At 34.9% G+C, this 25,328-nt stretch overlaps 1 protein-coding gene across 2 annotated transcripts in view; it reads right to left on the bottom strand.

Annotated features, from left to right (window-relative positions):
• Positions 1–3,704: 3,704 nt before the first annotated feature.
• Positions 3,705–25,328, bottom strand: part of LOC131038965 (plastid lipid-associated protein 2, chloroplastic) — a 48,899-nt gene continuing 27,275 nt past the window's right edge. The window contains exons 2-4 of one of the 2 annotated variants that reach the window (XM_057971592.2): positions 20,063–20,258; positions 19,448–19,976; positions 3,705–3,923 (exon numbers count right to left, since the gene is read on the bottom strand). In XM_057971592.2, coding sequence (XP_057827575.2) covers positions 19,662–19,976; positions 20,063–20,258 — 511 coding nt within the window. In that variant the 3' untranslated portion in view covers positions 3,705–3,923; positions 19,448–19,661. The remainder of the gene's footprint in view (positions 3,924–19,447; positions 19,977–20,062; positions 20,259–25,328) is intronic. The other variant, XM_057971591.2, reaches the window with a different exon arrangement.

The following is a 25,328-nucleotide window of genomic DNA, read 5'->3' as shown; positions in this document are numbered from 1 at the left end:
ACCCATTCCAACAACTTTGAAATAAATACTTAATATTTAGCATAAAGTTGTATTTAATGAGCAAAAATGATTGGAATTCAACTATAATACCTCACCATTATAGGAATATAATTTAAAAGTTTTATCAAGTTTTGTATATAGAATATGTTAGACAATATTATTGAGGACACTTGTGAAAACTCTAAATTATATTTTGATTCGTAATATTATATTTTTTCGTTAAAATGTTTAAATCCAAAATATTAAAATTTAATTATTAAAAAAAATAAAAAATTGTTTGAAAAAAATCGAGTACAAGGAGCATCAAGCTACAAGAAGTTATCTTCAAGTATGTTTTCATGATGAATTTTGTTATGATTTATCATGCTATTGCATCAACACTTGGAGGACTTGTAAAGAGCATTGCATCACCAATCAAAGGTATAATCATTTCATTTTAGCACTTCAATTCAACATTTCCTTCAAATTTTAGCCTCTACCCTACCAAGGGTAAGCTCTCATTTCTAATCATCATTGTTATAGTGGAGGTTAATTCCTACTTGGGGGTTTGACTTAGACAAATCCCTATGTAGCCCAACACTTCCCTCTCTTTTTTGAGTGTAGGTGACAGATTTGATGTAAAGGAATGATAGATTCAAAAAGTGTACATAGAAATACACAGTTCCAAATTTAGAACAGACAAAAAACTTTGGACATTGTCCACTCCAATGTCCAATATTTTCTGCTGAAATTTCAAGAGTACGATCTACAAAGCATCCTAATCCAAAATCCACACTTCAAATTTCACTTTGACACCTTTGGACAATGGTGTCTATTGACATAGTCCGACCTTTGTGTATCATGTTTTCAAACCTATCTTCATAATTTGCATTTTTGTTTTGTAGCTTATGATTTATAATGATTTTGGTCAATTTCCTTGCATTCTATCTAGTTCTTACATCATTTCTTATATTTATCATATCCAGTCCAATCAACTTTAAAAAAGGGAACAATTAACCACAGTGTCCAACTCTCCTAAAGAGCTAAAGTTCAACCTAATTGATTGTTCTCCAATGAAAGAGTTTGGAAATGTTTCTTGTTTTGATTCTTAGGCTAGACTCCGTTTCCCCACATTCCAGTTGTATTTAGAAGTTGTTTTTAAATTTTGATTTATTTTTTGAGAAGATGAAAGACCAAATAATTTGAATACATCATTCAAAATTTGATTTTAGGAATTAGAGTTTCACATAATACATCATTCAAAATTTGATTTTAGGAATTAGAGTTTCACATAATACATTTGTGTATTATTATATTTTAACAATTTCTAGTTATTAAAATTAAAGCTACAAAACTTTTCTATTTCCAATTATTTTTTTCCAAATGCAAGAGTATGACAATAGAACAACCAAAGTCCACTGTTATGGAATAACAAAAACAATGGAAAATGTAGTTGTTTCATAGATTGAGATCAACACACACTCAACTAATAATGTTTTTCACATTCTTGCTTTTCTTTGTCACTATTATCCACTCTTCAGAATTACATGAAGTGAGAGAAAGCTTATATTTTGACACTTTAACATTTTTAAGAGGAATGATTCTCATTTTACACCAACCATTGCTTTGTCATCTCTTACAATGGGTGTTTGTAGTTCCACACACAGAGACATTGTTTTTCATATTCTTGCTTTTCTTTATCACTAATATCCACTCTTCAAAATTATGTGAAGTGAAAGCAAGTGTATGCTTTGAAGCTTCAACATTTTCTAAAGAAACTTGATTCTCATTTTATACCAACCATTGCTTTGCTATCTCCCATGATGTTGTATGTTTGTAGTTCATCACCAAGCATTAGATTAATAGCACCCATGTACATTGACCGTGAGTAAGTCATCTACTTAACTAAAGGAGATTTCAATATCGATTTTGGCACCTTCATAGAGTACACAGGGGAAGCATCCACAACATAATGATGAGGAAGAACACCGATCCACAAAGACCCTTGGTAACTAGCTCTAATCTTGGACCTAGAACAATCCTTGGTAGAGTGTCTTGTTTCAAAACATCTATGATAGCAAAAGGGCAAGCCTTCATCATCTAGATATTGTGACCAATGATGACCAACCACTTTGAAGGTGATGTTAGTAGGGAAAACTCTGAAAATATCCATACCAACAAGGATGTGAGCAAAGGTAGTGTGAGTGAAATCCATGGTGTCTAAATCTACTACTAGGGGAAACAAAAACAAAAATAAATAAAAAGAGAAAAAGAAAACAAAGAAGCTCGAGGAATTTTTATTGGCTTTGAAGCAAGAGTCAAACTGAAATTGGAATGATAGGTTTGGTAAACAAACCTAAGTAAGCTTCACCATAAATTGATCAATGAAAGGATTAAACTCAAGGCACCAAGGTTTGAGCAATAAATGTGTTGCCCCTAAATCCAATGCTCACAAAGGATACCATCTCTATCCTTCACACACTCAAAAACCACAATGAAAAAGAACAAGCACAAGGATAAGCTTCCATATTACCTTTCATCAGAGGCTAACATGCATCAATTACCCACTTGTGTATTTCGATAAGACCAAGCCAAAAGTGATTGAATTGTCAAATCAAACCATTGGAGGAAAACATCTCACTTTTATCTTTTTCTTAACCTCCACATAGAACTCCAAATTGATGATGAATTGGCCAATTTGAGGTAGATAGTCTTGTTCATGTAGACCACAAAAATTTTCCCTAGCATCCAAAGGCTCCATTGTCTTTCTACGATGCAAATCCTAGGTAGAGCCCCTATTAAGGGCATCATGGGCAACATAGTTTCAATAAGGAAGTCTTAGAACATTTTGTCATCATTGTTGTTAAGAACGTTGGAAATCTCCAAAACAAGAGCCACCATCAAAAGATCTAGCCCCTAAAAACCTAAAAAGAAAATGTTTTAAAATTGAAGAGCATTATCCATTCAACGTATATATAAATACACACAAACACATGCATATACATACGCACATGCATATACACATAAACATACACATACATGTATTCATATATATAAAGTATACTATTGTATATATAATAGTTCTTATAATATATACATAATATATATAATATTAAATAATTTAATTTTTTAAAAAATTAACAGAGAAATTAAACTAGATTGGATTTCCAATTAGAGAGCAATGTAGAATACTATTGATTCCAAAATCTAAAATAATAACTACTAGTTAATAGCTTTAAATATCCATGATTAACCAACAAATTTGTATAAAGGTTATGTTATTTTGCTCTTTTGTAATCCATAATAACTTTGTAACGAGTCACATAATGCACCTCAAACTTGTAAATATTAAGGGATTTTAAATCTTGCGCTAAAAAAACAAATACCAATATATGCACGTTGATAAATGTTTTGCATTACTCTATTTTAAATAACCAATTTGATTCTCTACTATTAATAGTGGAAAAAACCCTTCATGATGACACTACCCAGTAGAAGAGAATTTTTCCTTTCTAAATGGTATTAAAACAATTTTTAGTTAGTATCATAGACAAGGTGAAAAATGTGTAGACCATTTAAATACTTTATTTTGTTATATTTTGAGTATACTTAAGATTCTTTGATTTGTTAGCAATTAAAATGTAATACAAAACTGATTTTGCTAGATAAACTATTCTTAATCATATCTCTAACTAGGATCCATTGCAGTTCAAACCTTGTCTGGATAAAGCAAAGTAAAACTAGTCTTTCTTGAAGTAGATAAAATGCATGTTACACTTGATAAGTTGGCCCAACATCTATAAGGGTAGGGGCAAGCCATGAAGTTCAATCTACATAAGGACTATTATAAACAACAAAATATCTAATTTATTTTGTAAAATAAGAAAAGAGTACTTGAGACATCAGACACCTTGATTCATAATAGCCTTGTAGAAGCTAAAGTCCTGAAAACAAAACAAAAAACCTATAATAAGGTTTTGTACACCAACAAAATTAATACCATAAAGATTCCTAATTATAGAAAAGAAAATATTTCAAATTTTATTTAGAGGGTATATGCCCTACAAGATAACCAACCAAAGTAAATTGTTTAAGCTCTAAGCAAGTCATCATTTTTTAGCTATTGAAAGTAAAAATCAAAAGCATTATTGGAGCTAAAAGATATGCCTCATGTATCACCGTGGGAGAAATTTTCAAGCTTGTTGGGAGACATGGCTACTCCAAACAATTTCAACTACATCAACACATGGAAGAATGGATTGTTTGGCTATTATAAAGGCCATAATGCTTACACCAAAAAAAGGGAATAAATGCAAACTCAAAGTAAAATTAATGTTTTTGTCAAACTCTATAGTACATATATTTTATAATAAAAAAAATAGTCTTGACACAAAGTTTGTGAAGATATGGAAATAGATATTTTGTGTAACTAATTCAGCAAGGAATGCCAAATTACAAACAATATTTAATTTTTTAATAATTAAATTTTAATATTTTGGATTTAAACATTTTAACGAAAAAATATAATATTATGAATCAAAATGTAATTTAGAGTTTTCACAAGTGTCCTCAATAATATTGTCTAACATATTCTATATACAAAACTTGATAAAACTTTTAAATTATATTCCTATAATGGTGAGGTATTACAGTTGAATTCCAATCATTTTTGCTCATTAAATACAACTTTATGCTAAATATTAAGTATTTATTTCAAAGTTGTTGGAATGGGTGAACTCTTTGATAATAATGTCCCACAATTTCTATATATGAAAGTTTGACAAAAACTTCACATTGTATCTTGTAATGGTGAAGTCTTAGGATTAAATTCTAACCATTCCTTCATTAAATAATTTTTTTTGGGTTGGTAAATATTTAGTTTTATTATTATTAAAACATAAAGCCTGCACAACATACATTCGAATACAAAATAGGTGTCTCATCAAAAAGAAAAGACCAAACCCTACCCCCTACTCTTACAATCCTCTATCTGGGCATACAAAAATTTCACCCAAGAATGCTATCACAAACTATATCCCCATTACAAAATCATTATCGCTACAAAAATCCAATATTGAATTACAGTACAAAAATCAGTCAAAAACAAAATTCACCCATTTCACTACTCCTGCCCATCCCCACCCATGCCATCACTTGCCCGCGCCACCTCGCCTTGCCTTCGATTCCTCCTGGAGCTTCGTTCACTCACTACGCCTCAATTCCGTGTAGCTCGACGTCTACGTCTTCTATGCTACTGCCCATCTCTCCAATAATCCGCCAATTTGAATTTGAGTTTTGTCAAGTCCATCACCTTCTGCGAGCCACTCAAAGCCAAGACCAGCTCCTAGTCTGTAACAAAATCCCGCACCGCACGCCACCCTTCCATAGCTTGATGTCATTGTGCATTCCTATCCTCCATGGCTCCCCAAAGGATGAAGGGGTGAACATGTGGAGGGTAACCTGATACAGCCACCCAATCACCCAAAGTCATAACAAACCCGCTTCCCGGCTCTGCAAAAGCAAGAAGAGCATCCAACCACTATCCTTTTCACCTCTTGAATACTCTTGCTTTCCAAACCCCAAGCACAAAACATGGATGAAATGTTCATGTTCGTGCGGCATCTCTAGTTCGCAAGAATGAAGTCATATCCTAGCACCTAACACACCTACAACAAAAAGAAAGGATCGTCCGTGGTGAAGACAATCTTCAATCGCTAAAGGGTAATTTTCCCCCAAAAAGCCATATGTTGTTTGGAGGCCTTCAAGCTGAAATTAGCCTCCACACCTAAGATTCAACTTCACCATCCACCAAAAACAAATATGTGAAAACACTCCAACAAGAAAAACAAATACCCAAACTTGCACACCTCCCATGACACCAAAGTTGATAATAAAGGCTTGTGTACGCAAACCTTGTGGGAAATAAATATGGATCACCAAAATCCACCAACTTATGGTAAAATTGTCCTCCCTCACTACACGGAAGCCGCCAAACCAAACATAAATGAATGTGGTGGTCGTACATCTCCAACTCACTATTCCACCACTTTCATCCTCCCTCCTCAACCGCTAATTTGGACAAAGAGTTTGCCAACGCATTTCCCTCTCGATACACGTGAAAATTTTGAAAGTTTTGAAGCCTGCTAATTTCATCCTAATGCTTTGGACCAATTTATCAATTTTCCATGCGTGAGCACCCCCATTGGCAATTGCATTTATAACAATTCGAGAATCACCTTCAAGATGCAATTGATTGATCTTCAATCTTTTCGCCAAATCCACCACCGACATTGCTGCCTAAATTTCTACTTCATTGTTGGTTCCTATCTCCAATTTTTTTGAATCAATTGCAAGGATATTACCTTCTAAATCCCGAGCTACACATCCAACTCCCAAGGGTCCCAAATTCCCTTTTTGAGGCTCCATCAAAATTTACCTTCACCCATCCTGGATTTGGTTTAATCCACTACACTCCCTCTCTATGCGACCTAGGATCAACCCTATGCTACCCATTAGCAGGGTCATTAAATAAAATTTTCTCTTAAATACTACATATTTAATTTAAAATTATTGCAACAATTGGCCACCTTGAAAATAATGTCCAACAATTTCTAAATATGAAAGTCGGATAAAATCTTCAAATTATAACCCTATAATAGTGAGGTCATAGGATTGGATTCCAATCATTTGTTCATTAAATACTTTTTTATGTTGAATATTAAATATTATTGGTAGATTGTCTTGTAATGCATAACTAACTGATTTCTACAAAGGACAGAGAAAAAAATTCTCATAGCTAAAATATAAATAACATGAAACCTTTTGTTTTTTTGAAGTAAAAGAAAAAATCTGGCAAAGATCCAATCTCCTTAAAAGGTAGAGCTTTTAATAAAATAGAAAGGATAATTATGACAGCCTATTTATTTTATTAACTATAACCTCACACGAATTTGAGAGAAATAAACTACTCAAAGAAGAAAAGAGAAATTTAGGATAAGGAAGTCTAATAAACTTGTATAATATTAGTGCATACAAAATCTGAAACAATTAACAAAATGAAAGATAGAAAACAAACTATACACATTATTTTCACTTAGGAAGATTCTTTTAGGTAAACCACCCACCAATAAAACACCTTCACTATCGCACAAAAAACACAAATGTTCATAACATAAGAATAAAGCTCTTCATCAATTCTTATGCATCTGTGGATACTAATAAGCACATAAAAAAGAAGTTAAACAATAATGCAAATTATAAACTTACTTTTGATGTGCACATTAATATCCACATGTATAGGTATTAAGTGTTTTATTCTTGTATTGTGAACATTTGTGTTTTGTTTTTTTTGCAATAGTGAAGGTGGTTACTGTATTGGGTTTTTGGTCTACAAGAATCTTCCTAAGTGAAAATATTGTGTACCATGTGTTTGATTTGTCTTTTGTCATGTTACTGGTTCAAATTTTGTATGGACTGCTTCTATTGCATAAGTTTATCAAGCTTCTTTTTCCTACATTTAATAAGCATTGCTACAAGATGATCCATGGTGTTGTGGTGTTTGGGAGAAGAGTTTGTTTACGAATATTGTTCAAGCAAACATTATAAGTGGTGATTACAATAGCTAGATCAATATTCTACACCTCCTACATAGAAGACAATGTTGGGGCATTAAAAATTGAGGCATGTTGGAAAGAAAGGTCTTCAAGCACTAAAAATCAAAGGTATTGCTAAAGGAATCTTGATTGCCCTTTAGATCTTGTTTTTGTGAGCAATGCATATCCGATAAGCAAACTCGTGAAGTTTCCCAATGGTGTTATAAAATCAAAAGAGATTTTGCATTTAGTTCATAGTGATGTATTTGAGTTACAAATGTTCCATCCCTAAAACAAATCTAGGTACTAATCTAGGTACTATGTTGCTTTTATTAGAATAAATTTACATTATAGAAAAGGCTTATAGTTGTAATAAAGCCACCATAGAGGCAAGTAATTTCTTTCTATTTTTTAGTTCACTTTTTCGTGAGTCATGTAATGTTTATTTGTTTGGGTAGTTTTATTCTCACATCTCTATATTAGGATATGAAACTCTTTGTAATAATCATCCTTTTATTCAATAGAATATTAAAATATTGTGTTCTACTAATTTTTACAATATGGTATTAAAGGATGGGGGCACATGAATTTGCCAATTGTAGCAATAGGTGAAAAGATGAGTTGTTCCAAGTATAATTCGTGGCCTATTTTTTGGAAAAATTTGTGAAGGTTTAAAGGTCAAATCATGGGTTGGCTTTTTTGTGTGGGGGGATTTTTTTTCAAAACAATTGTGTAGGAATCTTTATGCAAAATAACTTGCATGAACTTGCATATTGCTTGTGCACGCTTACATGTCAAAGATTCCTGATATTAAAAGTTGAGTATTTCTTCTATCATACTTTTTTAGCCTTGTGGGAATCTATTAGAAGGAATTGCATGTTGTTTAAGGCTTATATCAATTGCAATGAATTTTATATCTAATGATTTTATGCGGATCAATGTCCTAAAAGTTAGTCAAAATTTGGGCAAGAAAGTATTAAGGTTTTGAAAATATTCAATTTTATTATATTTTTTGAAAATAAAAATTTAGTTTCTCTAAATGACCTGACAATGAAGATGGAGCAAACTCAAAAGAATGGATAGCCATGCACTTTGTCTATGGATATCTTAAAGTAAAATGTAATGAGGTACTTCTTGAAGCTAATGCCAACATACTTTGTTGCCATGTTGAAGATCCTCTAGATACATTTCCAAGAGAACGTGGAAATATTACTATGACAAATGAATTACATGTATTTTATGAAGCCCATACTTTGAGGACAAGAAGGAATCCAATATATATATCATTCAAAATGGACGGTTGCCTAGTTAGCTTGGGAGTTTGTAATCTTGGGAATCATATCCTTATAGTTTATTAAATTTTTCAATAGCTTTTATACATGATTTCTCATGGAAAAAATCTAGGTTACTTTATTCAAAATAAATCAAACATCTTCATTACATTTAAAGAATTTAAGCTATAGTATAACATCAAATAGAAAAGAAGATAAATGTTTTTAAAGTGTTAATGGTGGAGAGTATTGTTCAAATGCATTTGACTAGTTCTACAAGCAATGTGTAATAGAAAGGTGGAAGATGACTATGATTCAGATTTAGACAAGGAATTTTACGAAGAAGAAGAAAATAAATAATCTTATATAAGATAAACACTTGAGATAACAATTTTAAGCAAATATATGCTCAACTAATATTAGAAATGAATGCTAAACTAGTTGAAAACCCACAATTATCCTACAAAGGTCTACCCATTAATTATTAATGTTAAGCCATTCACCACATTTCTAAAACTACAAGAAACATTTTAATATGAGAGAGACATTTTCTCCCTTAGCTTCAAGGTTGCAATAGGAGTAACTCTTTTTGTCAAGTTTATTTGGAGATTAAGTTCACACTAACCACATCAACCAAAAATCAAATCACAATGGCCTATTTATGAACCCAACTATCTCACCAACTAGACTTCAATCCTATGGGCTAGTAAAAACCATTTTTAAAAGGTTTCTCTCATCTACAAAGAAAGAGTTTATGAGTTCATAATTTACCTAGGTACTTTTATATTTGTCATCATATTCCACATCTACAGGGAATAATCTTTCAATCAAATCTTACTCAAGACTAATTCAGCATTGATAGATTCTTCTAAAACAACCTTGCATACCTTTTGTATTGATAAAAGTTGGAGAAGCCACAACTAGGGAACATCATCCTCATCCTTGAAGATAATTGATCACAACATACCAAGTCACCAAACTTTGGCAATTTGTCATTACACTACATACTTTGACGCTCATTATAATAAGTCTTATATTTTTTTATTTCTAGCAACTTGTTCAAAATTTTAATCTTGTATATGGAGCTTCTAATGTATTTTAGGCTAAGTGCCTTATTTAAGTCTACACCCATTAGATGTGTGTATTAGTTGTGTATATATGCCCATTCAAATCCATTGTTTCATCAAGTATCTAGTTTTATGAGGTGTTATAGCCTATGACCAACATAATTTGTTTATGTCTCCTCCTTCACATTGTTTTGTCAAGTTAGACCTTAATCTTTTCCCAAGCTTGCATACTTGCTAATTTCTATGTGGTAATAGAACAAGATTTTCTTTCAAGAAATCACAATCTAAAGAGTGTTTTCGACGACAACCCCAATTTTCAATAATTGTGCCCATCTTGCATTCATTGTGATTTTTATTTTGTTAGAGCACTTGGGGATCCATATAAGGGAGCTAACATCCAAATCTTTTATTTTTTATTTTTTTTAGATGGAGGATTTTTCATCCACAAAGTCGTTTTAGCTCCTCGACACGAGAGCATGAGCCTTAGGCTAAAACCTCTTCGACTAAGAGCCAATGAGTGAGGGATATCCATTCTACAAAATTAGCGCAAAGCATGATCCTGACCTCGTCCCTTATAATGTTAAAGCCTTGCACCCAACAAGACTTGATCACTAATGGGCTCATTAAGAACCACTCAACTTCATCAGTAGACCAAGGGCCCATTAACACTATCCAAATTTTAAGTTTATGAAGTTGTTGTTTTTATCAAGTTATTGTACTTTTACATTTTTTATCAAAGCACTCTACAAGTTTAAATTTTTTAATTTGCTTCATTTCTTTACATTTTTTAAATTCTCGAGAAAATTAAATTGGTGTTGTTTGAGTTTTGGTTTAAAGTTCGTCCCATTCTAATATTGACATATGACTTATTGTATACTCCCAAATGCTTTATGCCCAACTTTGCAAACAAGAGATGAAATAACGAGGTATGTCTCATTTCTTTAAAAATGTGCTTATTGTGGAAGATTTTTCCACAAACACGGATTGTTCTCATATTTGGAATCTCAAAAATATGTTGAGAAAGTAAAGGGACTAAGTTCCTCTCTTCCCACATAGGTTATGTTCCTTTCCATCTTGGCATTCATGCTTATCCTTCTCAGTCTATTGCTTTGGTTAATAGGCAATTGAAAACAACACTCTTTAGCATCACCAATTAGGTCACATCAACTATGGGAAAATGTGCCACATGGTACTAAAAGAATGCTCTAGAGATTCCCCCTATGTGCCCTTCTAGTAGTGTGTTTGAAAGTTTCATGCTTAGGGGACATCATTAAGAGGTGTTTATGAAAGAATCTACTTAATGTATATTATGGCCTTCAACGATCATTCATATAGACATTTGTGGACCTATGAAGAATCCATCTTTATATGGGTCCATACACTATGCCACTTTAATTGATGACTTTTCCAAAATTATATGGGTCATTTGCATCAAGTGTAAGGATGAATCCTTCCTCCAATTTAAGGAACTCAAAGGACACATTGATAGTGATATAAATGATAGATCAAGTGACTTCTTTTGGATTGAGAAGGTAAGTACATTAGTAAATATTTTCAAAGATATCTATAGACCATTTCATCTTTAGGGAGCCATGTATATAGTTCAATAAGTCAAAGGATCTCTTGATATTTGATCTTTAATCAACACTTAGGAGTTTCCTTTAAAGGGGGATCTTCCAAAACAATCTCAATGATCTAACTCACTGTGATGTCCCCATCCTAGTCAGGGCTTTAGAGTTGATGAGTTAGCTTATTTCCTGGACATCGTAGGCTATCAGGGTATGGATAGAGGGTCATGGAGACAGTGGAAGGAGGATGATGTTCTTCAATTCAGTGTTGGGTTCAGTTCAGGTTTCGTTTGAGCAGTTTCTAACTCCATTTGGGGGATTTGCTATTTATAGCATTTTGGCTATTTTTAGACAGGCCCCTGGTCACATGGGTTTTGTGAGCTTTATCTTCGGCTTCTAACAGTTCATCTTTTGGAGTCATATTGAGAGAGATATTAATTTTTCAGTGAATTACAGGTTATATTTAATTAATGACGTTTATTATAAAGTCACATTGACTTTTTAATAAAATATTTCACTTAATTTTATTTAAGTGGCTTATTTATTTTCTCTATAGTTGGGTGCCCATATTGAAAAGTGTTTTAACACTTATTAGATTTTTATAACACTAAAAGCAACCCTAATTGTAAATCATGGGTTTTTGCATAAAGCCGCCCCTTTGAGAAATCAATTTCATTATTGTTGAATAATTGATATCTCATTCCTCTCTGGGTTTTGGAGCTTGAGGGTTTCAAACTGGATTCTTCATTGGAGAACGTCTATTCTTCAGTGCATGGTAATGGTGAGACCGTGAAAGAACAATTGAATTGTTGCAGTTGTGGTTGGCTTTATTCAGAAGTCAAATTGGTGATTACTGCAGGCAGATTTGACTTCTTCAAGCAGATCGGTGATAGGATTTAATTCTTGTTTGTTGTTGTTTCTTTGTGAGTTGGGGGTCTCTTTCCCAGGACTCGCAATTTGCTCATCTTGGCGCCATCATTCATGCTGTTTGGGCGTCTAGTTTCTTAATAAGAGCAATTCTGAATTGTTTCCTGAATGAAAAAAATCAAAACTTTGTAAGTTGCTGATTGAATCTTTTAGTTCAATAAATTGGCTAAGGACCTACAGGCATGCTTCTAAATTCTCCATTTTATTGTTTCAGCTGATTAATTTAATCTATTATGTCAATATGTGTTGGAAATTAAGAAACCCTTTCTGCAACTTTTGTCTATTTCTGAAAGACCATCTCTAATAATCAAAAACACAAAAAGAATAATAAATTACAGCAGGTTGAAGAATTGAACCAACAAGGGGTTCATCACAGTGGTATCAGAGATCTGATCTTGCCATCCTGGAGGGTTAGGGGATTTTATATGCATCAACAACAATTTGGGCATCACAGGTTTTATACCTGCAAGAGATTCGGTTCACAGGGAAACCAAATTCAATTTGGTCAGAACCGAATTGAAAATATGGGTGACAAGAATGAAGAAGCCACATAAAACACTACACAGAATGATGACAACAAGGCAAGGGAGGTCATGAGAGGTATAGCATATGGACAACAACAGATAGCAATAATGTTGCAACAACTGACTACCGCCATACAACAACTTTCAATACCTAAAGGTAATGATCAGAATCAAGAAGAGAATGGCAGTATTGTTGGTCATTCTAGAGCTCATGTGACTAACACACACACATATGATAGACCCACACGCCCCACTTTTGTCAGAGCTGAACTTGAAGATGAGGTTGATTCAGAAGCTGGAGATGACATGGTTTTTGGTGACAATATCATGGCAATGCATGATGAGTGGGATAGATTACCATAGAAAGTTTAAGGATAACCTTAACTTTGATAGGTATATAAGTCAAAAGAGAGATCATAACAGGAATTGGAATAATCAAAAACCTTGGAATAAAACTAATGATCTCAAATATGCAATCAACAAGCTCACACTTTCTACTTTTGATGGCAGCGGTAGAATTACAGCCAGAGCTTGGATTAGCAACTTGGATACCTTCCTAACCCTACGTCCTATGTCAGAAGAAGATGTTATTAAGTTTGCAGCTTTGCATTTGGATGGGGTAGAACATAATTGGTGGCACCATGGGATGGTAACTTTGCATCATGACGTTATTACTACATACCAAGAATTCACTGACAGATTGGTTGAGCGTTTTGATAAAAAAAATCCAGAGTTGTATATTAGGGATCTAGCCCAACTGAAACAAATGGGAAGCTTAAAATCTTACGGTAGTGAATTTCAAAAGCTTTCAGTTATAGTAACTAACATCTCAGAGAGAAGGTTGGTCATTCTTTTTGTTTAAGGTCTTTATGAGCCTATGAAGGGTTGGATTAAGGCTTTTGATCCCCCTACCTTGCAAGAAGCCATGAGGAAGGCAGGTAGCATGGAACTTACCGCTCCTCGTAGTAAGTTCACTCCAAACAACTCCAAACCGTCCTCATCATTTAATGACAACAAGTCTGATCCAAAGAAATAAAAAAATGTGGATTAAGGGAAGAAGTTTGCAGCACCTTTGGACGGGGAAACACTTAATGATTTGCGTAAAAGGAAGTTGTGTTTTCATTGTAAGGGCCCTTCTGATCAAAACCATGATTGTCCCCTCAAGCCTAAGGGTCAAAATAGGAATATGGAGTGGTTTCATGAGGGAGAAAACATGACTGATAACATAGGCCACCAAGCTGATCAAGATGATTCAGAAACTAAAAATTCAGAGAAGAGAATTGAAAATGAAGGAGAATTTGATCTACGAGAAGTTCATATGTCTAGCATGCAAGGAGAAGGTTCTTTTAGGTTGCGTGGACTCTTGGCTGGTCAAAGAGTCATCTCTCTACTTGATATAGGTGCAACTCATAACTTCATAGATGCATGGTTGGTGGAGAAGCGTGGGATTCAAACTCAAGAGTTTGAAGGCATAAGAGTGAAAGTTGCTGATGGTAATGTGCTAACTTGTGATAGAATGATTTCAGACTTGCCCATGAAACTCAATAATTATAAATTCAAAGCTGACTTTTATGTGGTTAACATGGGAAACATGGATATGGTCCTTGGCATGACGTGGCTTCATGCAATAGGTGAATTTACGCTCAACCTTAGAGATATGGAGATGAAATTCAAAGTTGATGTGACTAATCATGTTCTTAAAGCTATCAAGGCCAGCAACTTAAAATTAATCACTCTTAAAAGAATGTGGAGACTTATCAGACATAACATGGTGGATTGGGCAACGGAGTGTAAACTAATGCCTACTTATGAAGAGCAGCATAAAACACCTTACCATTCAGATATTCAAGAGCTTAGAGTTAAGCACACAAAGGTGTTTAGTGACATACCTCTTGGTAGGCCTCCTGATAGAGGCATAGAGCACATTATTGAGCTTGAAGAGCGCACCAAGCCCATCATGATTACACCTTACCGACACCCCAAGCGGTTAAAGATGAAATTGAGAAAACCATCAAAGAACTTCTAGCAATGGGACACATAAGGCTGAGTAAATCTCCTTTCACTTCATCAGTTGTTTTGGTGAAGAAGAAAGATGGCACACTTAGAATGTGCATTGATTACCGTATGTTGAATAGAAGGACTATCAAGAACAGGTATCCCATTCCTCGAATCGATGAGTTGTTAGATGAGCTTCACGGAGCTTGTTATTTCTCTAAGATTGACTTGAGGACAGGTTACCATCAGATCAGTGTCAAGGAGCAGGGTATTGAGAAGGCTGCATTCAAATGTCATTGTGGACACTATGAGTTTTTGGTTATGCCTTTTGGGTTGACCAATGCACCAACCACCTTTCAGTCCACTATGAACAAGGTCTTCCAGTCTCAGTTGAGGAGATTTGTTCTGGTTTTCTTTGATGACATTTTGGTTTATAGTAGAACTTGGGAGGAGCACCTAGTTCACTTGGATACTGTTTTAGGCATACTTGACAGGGAGTCCTTTTACGCCAAGGAGTCCAAGTGTGCATTGGGAATGGCAAAACTTTTGTATTTGGGTCACATAATCAGCAGAGAGGGAGTTCGCATGGATCATGATAAGGTTCGTGCCATTGTTAATTGGCCTACGCCTGAGACCTTGACTCAGCTCAAGGGATTTGTTGGTTTATGTGCCTTCTACAGTCGATTTGTTAGTGGTTTTTCACGGCATGCCGCACCACTTACTGATTTGACAAAGAAGGGTGCATTTGTTTGAACACCTCTAGCATAGGAGTGTTTTGAGAAATTCAAGCAATTAATGACTACATGTCCAATTCTTCCTTTACCCGATTTCACCAAACCTTGAGAGCAGGAAGCTTAGGGGTACAGAGAGGAGCTATAGTATTTATGATAAGGAAATGTTGGCCATCATGCATGCAATGGCTAACTTCAGGCAATATTTAGTTGGCAGCAAGTTGTGTCAAAACCAATCATAATAGTTTGAAGCATTTCCTTAGACAACGGGATCTAAATGAGCGTCAACAGAAATGGGTCAGCAAGTTACAATCTTATGATTTTTACATCTCATATGTCAAAGGGACTCAGAACATTATTGTCGATGCCTTATCTCGCCGTCCCCATTTGAGCTCCATGGCAACTGTTTTTGAGGATTGGAAACACTTGATTATAGTAGAGTATGCCAAGAATCCATGGGCCTCTAGTATTATTGATGGGACAGTACAGGACAGCAAGTACTCTCTTGTGAATGACCTCATCATTTACAAAAAGAGGATATTTCTAGTCCCAAGTTCTGAGGTGAAGTGCATAGTATTGAGGACTTTCCATGATTCACCTATGGCTGGACATCCTAGTTACTTTAAGACCTATAGGCAAGTACGAGATAGATTCTCTTGGAAGGGTCTCAAGTTTAATGTTCTTCAGTATGTTAGAGAGTGTTCTATTTGCCAGCGGAACAAGCAAGAGCACAGCTTTCCTCCAGGGTTACTTCAGCTGCTTCCTATTCATAACAGGAAGCCGGAATGCTTGTCTATGGACTTCATCACGGACTTGCCTAAAGCTTAGGTAGTGACATCATTTATGTGGTAGTTCATCGATTGACTAAGTATGCACATTTCTTCCCGATCATGACTACTTATTCATCTGCACAGGTGGTCGATCTTTTCTTTCGTGAGGTATTCAGATTGCATGGTTTACCTCGAAGTATTGTAAGTGATGGGTACAGTAGATTCATGGGTCACTTCTGGCAGGAGTTATTCAGACTTTGCGGGACAAAGCTCACTCCGAGCCAGTTACCACCCCCAGATTGATGGACAAACAAATATTATCAACAAATGGGTGGAAGGATACCTGCGGAACTACATTTCAGGGCAGTAGAAGGCTTGGGTGAAGTGGTTACACTTGTGCGAGTATTGTTATAATTTCATTCACCACATGACTATTAAGATGACACCTTTTAGAGCCTTGTATGGTTATGATGCACCGAGTTTCCTGGATTTATTGTTGAGCGATTGCAGAATGCCTAGTGCTGGGGATTTGTTACAAGAGAACCGGGAAATTATGAGAGCTCTTTGTGAGAACATCCAAAAAGCTTGGAATCAGCAGAAGCAGTATGTTGATCAAAAGAGGGTTGACCAAGCATTTGACATTGGAGATATGGTATAGCTGATGCTTCAGCCCTACAGGCGGTCCACTTTGAGGAAGAAGGGTGCAAAGAAACTCAAGCCACGCTACTATGGACCATTCGTGATTGTCAGGCGTGTTGGTGAGGTGGCTTATGAGTTAGATTTACTGGCATATAGTAAGGTTCATAATGTGTTCCATGTGTCACGCCTTAAGAAGGCATTGAGACAACATATAGTTCCTTCTACAGTTTTACCACCCCTGGATGATGAGGGGAAGTTAGTGCTAATACCTGAGGCCATTCTGGAGTTCAGGGAGCATCATTTGCAGAGAAGTGTCATCAAAGAATTTTTTATTAAATGGAAGGATCTACCAATAGAGGATGCTACTTGGGAGAGCGATAGCATTTTACAGCATCCAACATTGAGTTTGCTCAAGGACAAGCAAATTCAGGAAGGGCGGACTATGATGTCCCCATCCTAGTCAGGGCTTTAGAGTTGATGAGTCAGCTTATTTCCTGGACCCTCGTAGGCTAACAAGGTATGGACAAACGGTCATGGAGACAGTGGAAGGAGGATGATGTTCTTCAATTTAGTGTTGGGTTTAGTTCAGGCTTCGTTTGAGCAATTTCTAACTCCATTTGGGGGATTTGCTATTTATAGATGGGAAGTTGGCTACTTTTAGACAGGCCCCTGGTCACATGGGTTTTGTGAGCTTTATCTCCAGCTTCTTACGGTTCACCTTTTGGAGTCATATTGAGATAGATATTAATTTTTCAGTGAATTACAGGTCATATTTAATTAATGATCTTTATTATAAAGTCACATTGACTTTTTAATAAAATACTTCACTTAAATTATTTAAGTGGCTTATTTATTTTCTCTATAGTTGGGCGCCCTATTGAAAAATGTTTTAACACTTATTAGATTTTTATAATCCTAAAAGAAACCCTAATTGCAAATCGTGGGTTTTTGCATAAAGTCGCCCCTTTGAGAATTCAATTTCATTATTGTTGAATACTTGATATCTCATTCCTCTCTGGGTTTTGGAGCTTGAGGGTTTCAAACCAGATTCTTCATTGGAGAACGCCTATTCTTCAGTGCATGGTAATGGTGAGACTATGAAAGATCAGTTGAATTGTTGTAGTTGTGGTTGGCTTCATTTAGAAGTCAAATTGGTGATTATTGCAAGCAGATCTGACTTCTTCAGGCAGATCGGTGATAGGATTTAATTCTTCTTTGTTGTTGTTTCTTTGTGAGTTGGGTGTCTCTTTCTCAAGACTCACAATTTGCTCATCTTGGCGCCATCTTTCATGCTGTTTGGGCGTCTAGTTTCTTAATAAGAGCAATTTTGAATTGTTTCCTGAATGAAAAAAAATCATAACTTTGTAAGTTGCTAATTGAATCTTTTAATTCAATAAATTGGCTAAGGACCTACGGGTATGCTTCTAAATTCTCCAATTTATTGTTTCAGCTGATTAATTTCATGTATTCTGTCAATATGTGTTGAAAATTAAAGAAACCCTTTCTGCAACTTCTGTCTATTTCTGAAAGACCATCTCTAATAATCAAAAACACAAAAAGAATAATAAATTAGAGCAGGTTGAAGAATTGAACCAACAAGGGGTTCATCACACTCACTAGTCAAGTATAAGGAAACATGTTGGAGTTTGTAATCTAGTCTAAGGATATTCTAATGTGTTTCAGGTTAAGTGCCTTCTTTAGTTTGGCCTCGTTTGGATATGTACATATACACATATAAACCTATTATTTTGTTATCAAGTATCTAGTTTTACAAAGTGCTATTGCTTATGGGCACCATCATATGTTTTCATCCTTTTTCACATTGTTATTGTCTTGTTAAACCTTGGTCTCTTTGGTCTAAGGGTGCCTATGTTCTAATTTCTCTACACAATTCCTAGTATTACATATTCCTTTGCATGATTGGGCTTGCTACTAAGAAAGCAGGATTTTGTGACCTTCATATGGCAAGTGCATAATAGAAATGAATTGGGAGAAAACTAAATCATCTCATAAAGTACATCGAGTTAACTTGATGGGAAGGCACATGTAGTGAATTATAGAGGTCACAAGTCTGAATTGAAAGTGTGGTAGAGTTGTAAGGCTGATTAAACAATATAAGCTAAATGGAAAAAGAAAAAAGGAAAACCCTTGCAAAATGCTCCCATAATTCCGAACTCATACACCAAATTGGTCTCTTTTGGTAATGACCTAAAAAATTACCTTAACCTTCTGCCTTTATTAAAATGTTTAGTTAGGAAAATGAATGATAACTACACAAACTTGCACACAAGTCATCAAAGCCTACGTCATAAAAATGGAAGCATTTATATCTACTACTATGGAAAACAAAACATGCAAACAACAAAAAATTAAGCATACCATACCTCACATTACCTCTAAAACTTGCAGCTACAAATTAGAAAATGTCCACTGGTACATTGGCTGAAGAATCTGCAAAGACTAGCCTCCAATTCATATGCTCTCATCGGCCAAGGTGCCCTAAAGCTCCACGGTCACCCTGACCTCTCAAATTAAAAGTAAATATGAAAGAATGAACAAGAGCACATACAATGTATTCATATTGTAATAGTTAAGAATTTATAGGTTCAGAAGAGAACTCCCTTCCTTGACAAGAACAAAAAGTCCACCACCATCTCCTCTTGATATCCGCAAATCCTCATCTAGATATGTAGTCAGTAACCAAGATTGAGCTCCATCTCTCCTGATAGGAATTTTCAGTGGGGACTGTCCTGATATCACCTGGGATATCCTTGTTACAGCTTCTTGAAAAGGATAAAGAGATCCTTGAAGAGAACTCAAATTTATCTTCTGTCCAAAGAACTCGATGTTCTCAGGAATATCCAGTTTGCTTGTAATTTTAGGTGGAGGGATTATTCCTTCCTCAAACTTCACCTGTGAGAAAAGCATGTAATCATTTACTCAAAATATAATGCCATCACATGACTTGTACATTGGATTGTTAGATAAAAGGCACCTACCTGTATTCGCTTGGAACTACGGACTTCAAAGGATGCCAAAGCACGTACTGAGGAAGTGGCAAATGGCCCAATATAAGAAACAGAATTCTCTATGGTGAATTTGTCTGTATTAATTGATTGGCATATTTTCCCTATCTTCACGAAAGGCAGCCTGCCTGCTGCTATTAAAGGCAAAAGCTCTGAAAATGATGTATAACTGGAAATCCACAAATCCACACCAAAAAGATTATGTTAAAAGATTATAATAAAGATAATTGTAATAATTTAGGATTCTATCCAAAGAGGAAGTGGGTGAAGTGCAAATCTCATGTTAGAGACATAAAATATTAGTTTTTTTGATTGAAAAGAAAATGAGAAGGTTGTTCATGTAGATTTTTAAAATGCATTTGTCTATCTTCTACTTAAATAAATCAATTGCTTCACTCCAAATGAGCAGTTACCATTCTTATTTTGATAAAAATAGCTGTATAAATTAACTGATTAAAGCGCTATCTTATGTTTATTGAAAATGTAAGGAATAGATCAACAATAATAATTTAAGTCTGTTTGTTGGAAATTGCAAACTATTGATCAACAAGCCCAAATTAAACAGGGTTAACAAACATACGAGAATGTGAGGTAACTTATGGCTCTTTACAAAGGCAGCTGTCTACTATTTTCAATAAAAAAAATGATTCAATCCAAATAAGTAAGTGTCCATCTTATTCCGATGAACAGACTTAAAATTCATCCTATATTTGTTGTATTTTTAAATTTTAGGTAAGCGTGAATAATTTTCAAATGACAGTTTGTTGGAAATCGCAAGCTGAAAATGAGCAGACCCGATCAAATCAGGCTACTGTACATGCTATATGCACTGTTGAAATTTGGATCTCTATATCACATTTGTTAAACCTGATTATGCATAAACAGACACCAACCATATTATGGTGAAAACAAGAATTGCTAATCCTGGACTCCAATTAGCAAAACAGGATTTCATAGGTCAGTAATGAAACTAAACTGATTTAGTGATTCTACAGATACTTAATTTCTGTACTGCTGGTTATCTCAACTGACTTCAGTAACAAGGAAAAAAGTGACTTCTTTCCAGGATAATTGATGAGACATTTAGCAATGTAGCCAGGTATAGGAAAAAAAATGGATATGACAAATGAAGTAGAAAGAAAATTGGAAGTTTCTGGTTTGGTTATGTGAACCTAGTAAAGACGTCATTACTAGATCCATTCTCTGCACAAATGGTGTCCCCCTGTTCCACCTAAAAGCACTGTAACTGTAATGTCCTGCTATACAGATTAGCATTCTGCCTAACATTAGTTCAAATTCAAACAACTCTGCCGCTTCAGAGGTGCAGCAACCAACCATGTTGGCAAGTTTAAGGCATGAAAATCTCAACTTTTTTACGCTTTAAACAATTTCAATAACTTTGCAACATTGAAGAATACTGACTCAAAGCTGATATATTATTAATTTTTCAAATATTATATATTATTTTAGCCACCGTCCCTAATTTTGGAAAAGACTTACCATCCTTGGAACTGTCCCCACATCCCAGGACTCCATGAAACACTGTTACTTTATTGCAATTCTATGGAAATAAAACAGGAGAGAGAGAGAGAGAGAGAGAGACTAACAAGAATATGGGTATGGACAAAGAGAAATAACAAAGCTAACAGACAATAAACAAATCCACAATGATTAGCAACCACAAGGATTAAATGGAAATTAGATTGTCATTATTTATAAGCAATTGCTTCATCCTGTGTTACCGGTTCGCCAAGAAATGAAGCCAGGTCCTGGACTGGTTCACTGTGGGGACACACAGGGTTCTGGCCCCAGCCTATGGGTCCAACACTGTCAAATCCAAGCAAATCTAGGACAAATTTCATCCCCAAACTCACACATCCACCCAATTTGGTGCATTTTCAATTCTTTTTTGACTTTTTTGAATTTGTAGTTGTTCTAATTTACCACTATATAAATCATTTAATATGGAGGAGGATAATATTGATCCATATGATATTTGATCAATGATTGCTGATTGTTGGCACTTGACATTATTATTTTCGAACTTTAATATATATCATGACAGTTGAGTTTAAATAATATTTGACTATTGATATGGTAGTGTATTTTGTTATTTGACTATTAGCATGGTGGTGTTTTTTGGACTTAATTACTGCTGCAAATATGCATTTATTTCTGATTTTTATGCGTTTTTGTATCAACAAACCCAACCCCAAACTTTTTTTGCCCAAACCTGTGAACCAAGCCATCGAACCCAAACCGGTAACTTAGGCTTCATCCTCTTTCTCAAAATAACTATTACTTGGATACCATACATGTCATTATGGCAAGAGATTTCCAAGAATCTGATTATCCAAAAAATCTAGCACTGGAATTTGGCCTGCAGAGAAATGAACTATCACTTCATTGGACATCATCTTCAAAGCTGGGCATTATGATAGGTAAAATAACATAATTCCCATCCTATATGCTTGGTTTGGCATTTCTTGAAGAGCTAAACGCTTTTGGAATGATCTACTTTGTCATCTCTTTTTGTAGTGAATCTAGTGATATCAATTGCCAATGTAAAATTGTAATGTCCCCTTTTGGGATTACCCTAAATTTTGCCCTAGAATCACAAGTTCAATAGAAACAAGATATGTAATATAGTTAGAGATATAAGTTTACCCAAAAAAAAGTTTAAGCGAGATAGATCCTGCAATTATGTTAGACACTTATCAAAATTATAATTAATAAAATCAATCATTTCTGCTAGGGTTAAAAAACATACATTCATAACCATCTTAATTTAAATAAATCATACAATATCTATAATTCATTTTTGGGGTTCAACCAGAACAGGGCTTGGATGAGGAGACATGATAGGGTGCCCGAAGCAATCCTCACACTAAACCCAAGAGAGGATATACCATCCCTCTTGACCCCATGCCATCCATCTATCATGAGGTGGTGTATTTAGCGGGGAAGCTCATAGATCCTGGTTGAGATCCTGCAATTATGTTAGACAATTATCAAAAATATAATTAATAAAATCAATCATTTCTGCTAGGGTTAAAAAACATACATTCATAACCATCTTAATTTAAATAAATCATACAATATCTATAATTCATTTTTGGGGTTCAACCAGAACAGAGCTTGGATGAGGAGAAATGATAGGGTGCCCAAAGCAATCCTCACACTAAACCCAAGAGAGGATATACCATCCCTCTTGGCCCCATGCCATCCATCTATCATGAGGCAGTGTATTTAGCGGGGAAGCTCATCTCTGCCCTCCCTATTCACCCTCCTATGATTGAGACTTCTTTAAATACATTCCAACAATCAACCATGGTAGAGGTTTGAGGAAAACCACAATAGGGTGCCTGGAGTATCCTTCCCATCTAGACCCAAGGGTGGGATATACCTTGCCCACCTTGGCCTCATATGGTAGGCCGCCAGCCATCCACCTTTAGGTGGCATACTTAGAAGAGGATCTCACATCAGCTCTCCCTCCTTGTATTCCCTTACTAACCTTGTCATGATTGATTGCAGCAATTTGATGGACTGGGAATCTAGATGTTTCACATTATTGCCTATATCCAATATATATGAGAGGTTATGTAGCAAATATATTATTATGTTGCATACATATTACTGCCTATATCAATATATGAGGAATTATGCGTAGAAACATTATCATGTTGCATACCACAAAGATGAATAAGATAGCTAATTGTCTGCAACATATAGTAATCCTCTGATCTGATTGATTTATATGCTTGATTGTTGTTGTCTTATAAACTGATCTGCTCTCTTATGAGTACCAATGTTGCTTGGATTTATTGCTTGATGATCCTTCTTGAATGCCAATCTCCAATATATATCCTCTTCCTTGGAATGGAAGAGTCATGTTCTACCATAGTCATGTCTCCTCCTCCTAAGGTGGCATCTCTCTCTTGGTGACCACTGCCTTTGACTAAACTGTTAATTATTATTAATCTTAATTAAAACCCTTCCTAAACCTGTGCCTTTTTAATGAAGACTTGCAGCTGCTGGGATGTAATCACACCTTCTTGATGATGCATATCTTAATAAAACGTTCTCCTATATCTTATTGCTGCAGAATTACCATCTTATTTTATTAGTTTATTGGATTAATAAACTCAGAAAATCGTAAATAAGACTATTTTGTATTTTCTGATCAATGGCATCTCCAACTGTCCTTCATGGCGAGAGCATGACAAAAATACACACTTATCTCCTTGCACATGTTCAAGTTGCAAAAATACCTTCCAAATGTTTTTCACTTGGAAAGTGAAATAATAACCACATATCCTCTCTTTCACTATTTGAAGTGAATTGAATAGATTTTCCCTGTGTCTTCTTTTAAATAATTGCCTCGTTTAATACATTTTCTTCTCCATTTTAGCTAAGTATGGCAAAACTACAATTCATCTGCTTTTCTGTAACTGATGGTAAAACCCCTCCAAATATGATCAAAATAGCATAATTGAACTTTTCTTTATTTCATCCCTTTTTCCAAGTGCACTACTCAACGTCCACAGCATAAGGGTTTTCATGCAGGCATTAACACATACCTCTTAAACAAACAGGAGTTGATGTTGCTATGATAAGATCTTAAAACTCCTATTTTCAGAAATGATTACGTCTTTGATGTTCTCCCTTACAAATACTCGTCTGATGTCCCTCCTACACTTTTTCCGTTTGAAAAAAGAGCACAAAGTGACTAGATCGTACACTTAACTGACAATCATTTCTCCTCTGGACTCTCAACTCTTGGTTTGCTTTAAAACAATTTTTTGGAGGCATGATTGCATGTCCAAACAATACAAAGCAACATCAAAGCTATAATTATTGATTTTACCCCATGGATAAATGGGAGTGCAATCAAATCAACATTATCTTGAGACAAACTATTATATCCTCCCAAGGAGAGTAACCATAGCCTTTGTAGTCATCAAGAGGAAGGAATCAAAGAGTACTACATGTTTAGATGTTTAGTCTACTGTGAGATCAGAGTAAGATAATATTGTCTACCCAAAAATATTGGAGAAACCTGTCTAATTTCCTCTAATATTTTTATCAAAATGCCCAACTCTTTCTCTCCACAAGGCAATGTTAGAGACCTAATTAGAATCATTACATTTTCTTTCAAACAGCCTCAATAGTAGAAGTATCAAGCATTATGTGAATATGACCAATATGGATAGAAATAGCATGAGACTTATCATGCATA

Source organism: Cryptomeria japonica, chromosome 7 (assembly GCF_030272615.1).
Source record: "Cryptomeria japonica chromosome 7, Sugi_1.0, whole genome shotgun sequence".
In the NCBI taxonomy this organism is placed as follows: Eukaryota; Viridiplantae; Streptophyta; class Pinopsida; order Cupressales; family Cupressaceae; genus Cryptomeria; species Cryptomeria japonica.
The sequence above is the reverse complement of the archived record's forward strand: the minus strand, read 5'-3'. Positions and strand labels throughout refer to the sequence as shown.